The sequence below is a fragment of the Propithecus coquereli genome, unplaced genomic scaffold (assembly GCF_000956105.1).
Source record: "Propithecus coquereli isolate 6110/MARCELLA unplaced genomic scaffold, Pcoq_1.0 Scaffold117, whole genome shotgun sequence".
Classification (NCBI taxonomy): Eukaryota; Metazoa; Chordata; class Mammalia; order Primates; family Indriidae; genus Propithecus; species Propithecus coquereli.
Genome location: NW_012135747.1, coordinates 1,633,725 through 1,645,360, shown reverse-complemented (window position 1 = coordinate 1,645,360; position 11,636 = coordinate 1,633,725). Strand labels below are relative to the sequence as shown.

Genomic DNA, 11,636 nt, shown 5'->3' with positions numbered 1-11,636 from the left:
CACAGGCCGGTTTAGGTGCCTCTCCTCGGTGCCTTAAAAACAACCAACACTGTCTCTCCCACCAGTCTATAAAGCTTCTTCAGGACAAGGCTTGTGTGTTTTCTGCTAGGGAATCCTAGCCACGTTTCTCATACCGGACACAGTGAATGCTGAGGGGATGTTTGGTGAGTGCACGCACGCATGAATGAAGGAACAGACCCGACTGAATTCCGGTTCTTCTCCAGGCTCGTGAGTTTGGCCGTCACCCTTTAGAGTCGACGTTTCCACAAGATGCTTAAGAACACGTATCCGGCGCGTCAGTACGTAAAAGGACCCTTCAAACTCAAGCAATCTAATATAAAGCACGGACGAAGCGCCACTCAAAAGCAACTAAAAGCCTTCATTTATCAGGCTGGGACTAGGGAAGACCTGGCCAGTGTTTGAATGAGAATACCAAGATAACCTTCGTGACTTCTTCCAGCTCCGCCCTCCTGCAGGTGCCTTTTAGTGTCCAAGGGCTGTAAGCAGTCGATTCATGGAGCCCAGCCGCACGCAGCGTCCAGAGCTTTGCATTTACGAAGCGGACGCCAGCCTACCTTGGGCTTCCTGCTTCCGCCGGAAATGCTTTGCTACAGGAAGTGACGAAAGCTGGGTGTAGTCGAGGGGCGGCGCTGTCTCTTCCTCTCCACGCGGTTGAGGAGACCGGTCGGCCTGAGGAGCTTGTGCTGAATAATGCCGGGAAAACTCCGTAGTGACGCCGGTTTGGAATCATACACAACCGTGAAAAAAGTAGAAATGCTGCGAAAACAAGCCGAGAAGGTGATACTGCGGGACCTGGGGCGAGGCCGGGCCAGGGCCGGGGCGCTGAGAAGAGCGGGGCCCTTGGGGAACGAGGGAAGTGCCCGGTCTGGGAACGTGTAGCGCGCGGCGAGGAGCAGCACGTCCAGAGCCCAGGCGTGGGTCTCGGCAAGCGGTGCCCAAGAGGAGTGCTCTCCTGGGCCAGTGGGCGCGTTGCCGGCCGGACAAAGCTGGGTCCGCCGCACGCCGACCTCTTTTTCTCGGCTTTTACCTAACCACGGGTCCCAGGAGCTCTGGTCTAGAGGCCCGATCGGACAAGGGAGAGGGCCGGGCGTCCCACGTGGTCCCAGGCGACTGGGCGCCCAGCACCCTGTGCGCAGAGTTAGACGTTCAAGCTTAGACCCCAAGTTCTTGGATCAGTCTTAACTCGCGGTGTGAGCGTGCGCGAAGGGAATTATAAAATCAACTCAAAATGGGGACTGAAGCTTTAGACCAGCGAGATCTTAATTAACCTCATCTGTGCACGTGGGCGGTGTCTGCAGTGATGTTCTTTTTACCACTACTAAGGGAAGTACGGTTTGTTTTCCGGTAAGCAACCCTTAGAAGATGACGTAATTCATTCAGTTCCTCTTAGTATTTATTGACCAGATTTCTCATGGAGATATAAAGACCTGTTGTGGTGCTAACTATACACCATATTTTTTTAATAGAGGCCGGCAGTGTGCAGTACGTCATAAAATACCTTGACAGCCGTCTGCATCTTTGCTGTTGCTTCCTTAGATAGTGATTTAACTTGTGATTGAGTCTGTTCTGAGATAAAGTCAGTGGGAACAAAGATTGTTCCTGAATTTGCATTGTACATGACTTAGGATTCTCTTTCCTTGTTGTTTTTGTCTTTTTGATGTAGAGCTCTTACAACAGCAATATTTTGGCATTGTAGGAAGCCGCGGGAGGGCAAATTTGTACCCACGGGTGGGGAGGTAGTGGTCAGAATGTGTTCAATGTGTGCAAAATGTGGGATGCTCAAATCGAAAGGGACATGACCAAACTGCATTACATTCCAAAAAAGACCACCAGGATGGGAAACTCACTCCTGTTTAATTGATGGAACTAAGGGATGAAAGAACTGAAATCTTGAGGGGAGACTAGTTTGTTTTTCATAAATCTGAAGGATGGTCATGTGGCAGAGAGATTACCCTTAATCTATGATTCCAAAGCAGAGGCAAGTACTGAAGTTTCAGGGAGGCAGATTTTAGCTCAATATAATAGTCTCCATACTTGCGGGATTGGCGTGGGGCTCTGCTAGAAAGGTTCTTAGGAGGCTACACTGCCTAATTGTTTTTGTAACATGAAGAGTTGGAGAGGATCAGAAATTTCAGATAGGATCCATAGTCACCTGTCTGCTTTGGTTTTGAGGTTTCACCCCTTCCATATCCTTGTAACTTGTGTATTTATTTTGTTTTACTTAAATTAGGTACTTTTTTTATGTATAGGATGATAGATTGTCAATTTTTATAGCTTTTTGTTTCATAAAGTGTCTTTATGTAAATCCATTTGCTCTTGTGAGATAGACAAGTCACAGATATTATGAATTCCAGTTATACCTGGAATTTTAGCAGGGAGAAAGAAAAATCTCTTTTAACATCATTTGTCTATGGACATATATGGGCTTATTACTCTATCAGAATTAAATTTAACCTTGATCACTTTCTATAGTGTTTAGGTTAGAGCCTGTTGGAGTATCTAATGAGCTACTCCAAGTCCCTTATGAAAATCTGGTTTTATAATTGTTCAGCCACGTGACTTCAATAGTTACTAAGAGGTACTTTTGATTTTCCAAACTAATGAAACTGTTGAATATACTTACCTCCATAAAATGGCCCAAAATTTTGTTTATCATAATTGACAGTGATCTTGAAATAGTCCAGAATTGATAAATTACACAAATGTATAAATGCCTTGTTTAGGGTTTGTGTTTTCTCTATTAATTTTTTAGAAAGATAGAAGAGAGAAGACAAAATCGAATAATACTGAAGAGGCAGCAGAAGAGGAAGAAACTATTCCCTCCACAGCTAAACGAGTTAAAAAGAAAGCAGGTCCTTCTGAGGTTGACATGAACTCTCCTAAATCCAAAAAGGCAAAAAAGAAAGAGGAGCCAACTCAGGATGACATTGTTTCTGCTAAAACCAAAAGTGTGAAAAAGAAAAAGGAGCCCTTGGAAAAGAAAGTTGTTTCTCCTGAAACCAAAAATATAATCAGTGAGGAGCCTTCTGAAGAAGAAATAGGTGCTTCTAAGCCCAAGAGGATGAAGAAAGAAAAAGAAGTGAATGGAGAAATAGAAGAGAAGAGCCCAGAACTGAAGAATGGATTCTCTCATTCTGAACCTGACTCTAACTCTAATGAAGCTACCAGTGAAGAAAGTAACAGTGAGATAGAACAGGTAAAGTTTCACTTTAAAGATAGAATATATCTTTCATTGTTGTTTTTGATAAATAAGTAGGCAGTTGCTACACATACTATTTAATAGTAGGAGAAAATTTGATATGTCACCACCTCATGGGTGGGGCTGTGGGGGAATGCCTTGAGGTGCAGAGTACGACTTCATCTTAAAAGTTATGTGGTGTCAGAATGCCTCCTCTGCAAATATGCAGGTCTGTTGAAGATTAGTGATGGTCTTGGTCTGCTTATTTGCAAGTCAGACATCAACAAAAAGATATAGCTGTATAAATGGATCCTAGTTTCCCTCTAAGGGGTTTAATAAATCATAATTAAGTGGAACCCCTGAAAAGGTGCTTGCTTGATTGCATAAATCTTTTTGTTCAGGCCATTAACTAACCTGAGTTGAAAAGGATGATTAAATGTCCAGAACCTAATATCTGTTATCTTTCAGAAACTTAGTCATGAAAGAAAAATCCTAATGCTGATTTTCTATTTGCTATAGGTCATGATCAACATTTATAATATTTTTTCCTGATTGTAAAAAAATACGTGATTTAGACAATTTAGAAAATGTTGAAATTTATAAAAAAGATCCCTAGAATTTCAGCATGCATTCAAGCTGTAAATATTAAGCACTTTTCAGGTACAGAGGTAATCTGTTGTTAAATTTTGATGTTTCCTTACAGTACTTTTTATGTATGCATCTATTATTTTTTAATCAGATTAAGAATGTACTATATGCCATGTTGTATCCTGACTTTTCTGTTTTCGTATAAGCATTTTCCCATTTTTAAATATTTAATATGTTTAAAGGTTATATAATCCATCATATAAATGTTTAGAAATTCATTTAATTATTCCTTTTGCTGAACATTCAGATTTTTTTACTATCAAATAATGTCACAGTGACCACTAACTCATAAATGCTTGTTCCTTATTTTCCGTGGATGTGTGTATACAAGAGATGCTGTAGAAAATAGTTCTTAGTTGAGACAAATCTTCCTTTACTCGTCATACATATGTGCAGTATATGTTTGCTATAGATTTTTCTTTTGTTAGGATTTTATAAACTATTTCCTTTTCAAGTCTCAATTTGTATACCAAGATTTTTGTGTCTTGTTGGTCGGTTTTAAACTGATGTGTTGAGAACAGTTGCTTTTGAATAGCTTTTTTTGTTTGTTTCTTTCTTAGAAGGTTTCTCTGTATTACCTTGTATGGGTAGTTCTTGATTTCTTTCTGTGGCCCTTTACTTTATAGGAAATACCTGTGGAACAGAAAGAAGGAGCTTTCTCTAATTTTCCCATATCTGAAGAGACTATTAAGCTTCTCAAAGGTAATATTCTTGGAAATATTATACAATGTTAGAACATATTATTTTAAAGCGTTCTACTGTTTTTGTTGAGATGAGCCAGGACATATTCTTAATGTCGGATAGATAATCTGTATGTAACTGTATAATGAAGTAGACCTGTATATTCAGTATAGGACTATTGTAGTGATGATCTTTGCTGCCTCTTAAACAAGTGATTAAAATTTATTCAGTACAATATGTATATTCAGAAGTGTAATGATCAATAGTGTTGGTGAAGTTAAACAATTAGTTGATACCATCTTGGGATGTTTTTTTTTTTCTCCTCTTCCACTTCTTCAGGCATCTCTAGGTTAATGACACCGGCCTGACTCAACTCATCTTAACAGTCTGTGAAACTAGCTAGATAGTTACAGATGCTCAACTAGGTGCTTTTTAAATCAGGTACAGCACAATCTGGACTGCAGAACACCAAATTTTCAGGCTTATCTTGGCCTGTGGAAGAAATTTCATGACAACTTAATCTGTTAAAATAATAAATAATAATGTAATTTGGTACTTTTAAGTGTTGGTGATATTTTGTAATCAGGTTTTTTACTGTCAGAATATATTTGAGGTAATCCTAGCACTCTGGGAGGCCAACATGGGAGGTTTGCTTGAGGTCAGGAGTTCAAGACCAGCCTGAGTGAGAGTGAGACCCCGTCTCTACTAAAAATAGAAAAAATTAGCTCGGTGTGGTGGTGTGTGCCTGTAGCCCCAGCCTCTTAGGAGGCTGAGGGAGGAGGATCGCTTGAGTGCAGGAGTTTGAGGTTGCTGTGAGCTAGGCTGATGCCACGGCACTCTAGCCCGGGCAGCAGAGTGAGACTGTCTCCAAAAAAAAGAATATATTTTAGCCTAACTTTGTAGATGTTGACCAGAAGGTAGAATTCCTTAATTCTGCAGGACCAGAAGCATGAGTGTGCTTCAGTCCTTCAGGATGGCTGTTATTTTAGGAATTGCAGGTGTCAGGTAACACAGTCATTTGTTCACAGGCCGAGGGGTGACTTTCCTGTTTCCCATACAAGCAAAGACTTTCCATCATGTCTACAGTGGGAAGGACTTAGTTGCACAGGCACGGACAGGAACTGGGAAGACATTCTCCTTTGCCATCCCTTTGATTGAGAAGCTTCAGGGAGAACTGCAAGACAGGAAAAGAGGTCGTTCCCCTAAGGTAACTAAACACATGTCTCAGGGGCTCCAAATCAGCACAGAAAAAAACATCTCTTGGACTGTGTTTACATACCCTACTATTTATTATTGTGTTCTTATAGTCACCCGTTATATTTACTGTGGATCTTTTTCTAAAGGATAAACCAGGATAATTCTTAAGACTGTTGGCCACAAACTCTGTACGTGTAAATGTTGTAATTTGTTGCATTGTTGTGATCGTCTATATTAATAATGCTCATCATATTCCCTTCAAACAGTTAGTTGTCCCTGGGACTCACAACATTGGTCAAGTGTCTTTGACCATTTTTGCTTAGATGGAGAAAGCATTTGTAGTAGAGACCGATGAATAGAAGCAGGGCACTCAGAGAGGTGAAGAGGCTAAGGCCCCTTATCAGGATGGTGTCCATTGGGCTCATTTCTAGAGAACCTGGCATTTGGCAAACTTTAACCTCACCGATAAACCTGGGATGTCCATGTTGTCACATCGATTGTGGGTTCTTGCAGTTGTCTTTCTGTCCTTACCTCACTTGCTCACTGGCCTTCCAGTGTTCATGCTCCTCCCATCATTAATTCATTTGTTTACTGCTATGTCCCTAGCACCTAGAATAGTGCTGCCTGGCACATAGTAGATGGTCATTAAATATCTTTTGGATGAATGTATTAGATTGTCCTGAAGTCACATTTGTTTCATGCTGCTACCCTTCTCAAGGATTTGTAGTAGTTTCATGTTGTATGTCTTGGATCAAACACAGACTGCTGTAGGATTCAAAGCCTCTTTCAGTTTTGGCCTTATTACCTAACTTTTTTCTCCTTTAAATTCACTATAATGTAGAAGTTAAGCCTATAGGTTTTGAGGCCCAGTTGCCTGAAGGCACATAAAGTATTTAGTGGAGCCTGTAAAAGCTCAGTATCATTCCTTGCTCAGGTTGTTCTTTTCTTGGAATGCTATTCCTTGAGGACTGGTAGCTCTATAAAACTTTTCCCAATTTCTCCAGCCTGCTGGAGTACCATACATTTGGGCATCTGCTTCTCTTCTGATAGGTAAGACCTGGTAACAGGCTTTCCTTAGGGAGAATATTTGTCAGGAACCGTATTATATTTGTGATCCTTCCACACATACAGTTCACTGTAAAGCACATAATAGATGTTTTGAAAATACTTGTTAGGATGAACTGAACTTTCTTGTGAATTCCAAATTGATTAAGAAACAACTGAATTCAATTATTTTTCCTTTTCAGGTACTAGTTCTTGCACCTACAAGAGAGTTGGCAAATCAAGTAAGCAAAGACTTTAGTGACATCACAAAAAAGTTGGCAGTGGCCTGTTTTTATGGTGGGACACCCTATGGAGGTCAAAGTAAGTAAATTTTAAAGTGAGGAAAGGAAAATGCCATCCGTTGTTGGATATCCTGATCGGATTTCTTCTGGCTTTGACATCTGGCTTCTTTACCTTCTACTCATTTAAATATGGCCAAGAACATGGTCCTGCATGATGATGAGCAAATCCCGTATATGGTTCTTAGGACTTTTGTATTATCTATCTATATTTTTATCTAGAGGCTACAAAGGTAACTTACTGAACCCAAGACAACAGCATCTAGTTGGGTCCTGGGAACCAGAAAGCCAGAATTCAAGATTATTCTTTTTATCGATCTGAACCTTGGGTTTCTGCCCTTTTTTTTGCATCCTTGCCTCTTTCTTGCATAGACAGGCTTTCTTTGCTTGGGGCCCAGGGCCCAAATGTTACAGCCCCTGCTCTAATATTCCATTACTTGCCAGTTCAAGACCTTGGAGCTTTATTATGTAGAGCAGATACATAAATCAGGAAAGGATTTAAGGCATTGAAAAACATCTTAGCTTTGGCACACAAAGCTCGTGGTTATGTCTTTCTAGCTGTGGTGGAATGAACATAGGGTTTGGCATCACAAGGACCTGAATCTAGACCCTGCTCACAGAGTAGCTGTGGTGTTCAAGTTCAAACTGCTTAATTTTTCTGCCCTTTAGTTTCCTCATCTGTGAAACAGGATTACTAAACCCACCCTGCAGGGGTGTTGTGGAGATTGGATGGGATAGTGTTTGTAAAGTGCCTAACGAGATCCCTAGACTACAGTAGCAACTCAGTAAAAAGCTACATTATTACCATCTCATCCCAGTTATATTGAACTTCATTTTTCACAGTGTCTTTATACCTTCTTGGAATATTTGCCCTTCCATCTCCTGTCTCATCCTCCCTATACCTGCTTGCCTTATAGAAAGTTACTGTTTCTTTAAGATTCTTATCCTCAGTTTATCTGTGAAACCTAGATACTTTCCACCAACCAAGGAAGTCATTTCTTTCCAGTGCTACCATCCCCCAGTGGTGCATTTTTCTTTTATGTCACTTCATAAACCAGACTGTCACTTCTTACATGTTTTTCCCACTAGATAAAGAGCGCCTTGAGTATCTTTATCTTCATTACTTAACATGTTACTTTGGCTGGGCACAGTGGCTCACGGCTGTAATCCTAGCACTCTGGGAGGCTGAGGCGGGAGGATTGCTTGAGGTCAGGAGTTCGAGACCAGCCTGAGCAAGAGTGAGACCCCGTCTCTACTAAAAATAGAAAAAAAATTAGCCAGTCAACTAAAAATAGAAACAAAAAAATTAGCCTGGCATGGTGGCTCACCTGTAGTCCCAGCTACTCGGGAGGCTAAGGCAGGAGGATGGTTTGAGCCCAGCAGTTTGAGGTTGCTATGAGCTAGGCTGACGCCATGGCACTCACTCTAGCCAGGGCAACAAAGTGAGACTCTGTCACAAGAAAAAAACAAAAACATACTACTTTGTAGTCGGTAGTTGTTTAATAAATATTTTAGAATGGCAGTACATTCTGATACCTACACTGATAAAAGACTTATTAAAAACCCAGCAAATCTTGTCATTGGTGCTCTTTACAGTTGAACGCATGCGGAATGGGATTGATATCCTGGTTGGGACACCAGGTCGTATCAAAGATCACATGCAGAATGGCAAGCTAGATCTCACCAAACTTAAGCATGTTGTCCTGGACGAAGTTGATCAGATGTTGGATATGGGTTTTGCTGATCAAGTGGAAGAGATTTTAAGTGTTGCATATAAAAAAGGTAAGCCCCAAATTTGAGACACTGATACAGGGGACCAAAGGAAGGGTGGTGATTAAGTAGCCTTCTAAGAGATAAATGAAGCCTTGTGAAATTGGAAGGGGACGTATTTTATTCAGGCAAACTTGGATTTTAAAAAAAAAACAGTCATGGCTAGGCACAGTGGCTCACACCTGTAATCCTAACATTTTGGGAGGCCAAGGCTGGAAGATATCTTGAGGCCACGAGTTTGAGACCAGCCTGGGCAACAGTGAGACACCGTCTCCACAAAAAGTTTTTTAAAATTAGCTGGGTGTGGTGGTGTGTGCCTGGTCAGGAGGCGGAGGTAGGAGGATCACTTGAGCCCAGAAGTTTGAGGTCGCAGTGAGCTATGATGATGCCCCTACAGTTTAGGTTGGGCAACAGCAAGACCTTGTCTTAAAAAAAAAATAAAGTCATGATTTATCACATAACTACAGTGGGGAATACTTGGGAAAGTAAAAGAAGAAAAATTCCATATTCTGTTTTGCTTTTGGTATATCTCTCCCTGACTGTGTGTGTTAGTTAGTGTATGTGTTAATTATAATCTGACTGTACATGTAAAAATTCAGGATGATATTCCTTTTAGTGGTCGGCCATGATTTAATTCCACTATGCCTATTTTAATTTTTTTCAATGTAAATATTTCTACTTGTAGTCACTTTCATGCAGATAGCTTCTCTCACACCTCAATATCTGGAATTGTTTCTTTACGATAGATTTCCAGAAGTGGAATTACTGAATTAAAATGCGTAAATAGCTTATGCTCTTTGAATGCATTGTCAGATTGCTTCCCAAAAGGATTCTACCGCCTTACATTGTCTTTTGAAATGTAGGAGAATGTAATGGTTTCTTAAGTACAAACCAAATAGTGAACCCAAAGGATGAGTAGACTAGAATTCTAGATTAATAAAATATTGATGAAGTATTGGGGAATATAGAATCTGTTCAGGTTTGTTTATTGTAGGTTATTTGCTGCTTGGTTATTGGGCTTCATGAATTGTCCAGGTCTTGCTACATTGGACAGATTTCCTTTGTGATTCATAAAGCCCAGTGGACAGAAAGCAAAATAAGTTTAAAGTACTTTTGCTATTTCAAGGATCCTTTATATTAATTCCTTCAGCAGTATTTCTTTGCCTACTGCAAAACCTCTGTGTCTTTCATTTTTTGTGTCTTCTATGCCTGACTTGGCCTCAAGTAGTTGCTGATGAATGTTGATGGACCGTGGAAGTTCTAGGTGAGGTGGAATACTATGTAGGCTTGTTTGAATTACTCATACTAACTTTTTTCCCCCTGAAGATTCTGAAGACAATCCCCAAACGTTGCTTTTTTCTGCAACTTGCCCTCAGTGGGTATTTAATGTTGCTAAGAAATACATGAAATCTACATATGAACAGGTGGACCTGATTGGTAAAAAGACACAGAAAACGGCAATAACTGTGGAGGTAAATAATTTATTTAGTTGCTGGAGTTAATATAAAATTGTATATCTTTTTCTGATAATACTAAGACTGGCAAATTCACCCTTTTCCCAGATAAATAGTAAATCCATATTAAAAGCCAAGTCAAGATATATTTCTATTTGAGTTGTATATGGTATCTGTGTTTCCTAAATGTCACTATCTGGTAGCCTGATTTTATTTCATAATCATGTGGAACCTAAATCTGTGAATTATATAAATAAGGAAATCACACTTAGACACTGGGGGCAGCAGAGAAATTTAGTGCTTTGCGTTGAAGCTGTTTTTATCTTCAGGTCTGATACCCAGTTAACTTCATTTCACCTGAGGAACAGACCTATATAGTAACTGACTATGGATTGCATTTTTAGTTGGATGAAAGGACAAAACATGCAGAAACTCGTCACTTATTTGATTTCCTGTGGAATCTGGGGAATGACATTTCCTTTCCTACATTTTCCTGGTTAAGTCAGAAAATAGATAAAGAAGCCAGATGCTCTCTGGACAAAGGGGAGAGACACAGGGGAACAGACCATATATGGCTCTCTGCTTTAATGGTTTATTTAGTATTTTGTTTTGTTTTTCTACTCTCTAAGCAATGGTGGCAGTAGACAGCTGTTGCCAGGCTAGAGCAGTTGTTTCCAGTACTAAGACATTAGATCATTAGTGTTGAGCAGATTTCAGGTTCCAGCAAGGTCTTACTGAATAGATTTTTTTTCTTTGTCTCTTATAAGCATCTGGCTATCAAGTGCCACTGGACTCAGAGGGCAGCAGTGATTGGGGATGTGATCCGAGTATATAGTGGTCATCAAGGACGCACTATCGTCTTCTGTGAAACCAAGAAAGAAGCCCAGGAGCTGTCACAGAATTCAGCTATAAAGCAGGTTGGTTTTCCCCTCATGCCTGCAAAGCTGGGGCTATCAACAAATCTTTACCTTGGACATACCTGCTCTGGGTCTAGTTTTCATTCATCCAGTGACTTCCAGTTTATTTTAGGTTACGAATGAGAGGACATTTCATTCAAGTAATGGTCAGAGTATATACATTTTAGAGCTCAACTAATCTGTCGTGATGTCTCATCTTACAGATGAGGAAATGGTGGCTCAAATCTACGGTTATACTGACAAAGTAAGTTTGATTGCTCTTGTCAGATTTTTTTTTTTTTTTGAGACAGAGTCTGGCTCTGTTTCCGTGGCTAGAGTGCCGTGGCATCAGCCTAGCTCATAGCAACCTCAAACTCCTGGGCTCAAGCGATCCTCCTGCCTCAGCCTCCCGAGTAGCTGGGACTACAGGCATGCACCACCGTGCCCG

At 40.5% G+C, this 11,636-nt stretch overlaps 1 protein-coding gene across 1 annotated transcript in view; it reads left to right on the top strand.

Annotated features, from left to right (window-relative positions):
* Nucleotides 1–625: 625 nt before the first annotated feature.
* Nucleotides 626–11,636, top strand: part of DDX21 (DEAD (Asp-Glu-Ala-Asp) box helicase 21) — a 26,265-nt gene continuing 15,254 nt past the window's right edge. Inside the window, exons 1-8 of the mRNA XM_012658922.1 lie at nt 626–798; nt 2,774–3,217; nt 4,474–4,549; nt 5,557–5,735; nt 6,973–7,090; nt 8,665–8,850; nt 10,165–10,310; nt 11,060–11,209. Coding sequence (XP_012514376.1) covers nt 712–798; nt 2,774–3,217; nt 4,474–4,549; nt 5,557–5,735; nt 6,973–7,090; nt 8,665–8,850; nt 10,165–10,310; nt 11,060–11,209 — 1,386 coding nt within the window. The 5' untranslated portion in view covers nt 626–711. The remainder of the gene's footprint in view (nt 799–2,773; nt 3,218–4,473; nt 4,550–5,556; nt 5,736–6,972; nt 7,091–8,664; nt 8,851–10,164; nt 10,311–11,059; nt 11,210–11,636) is intronic.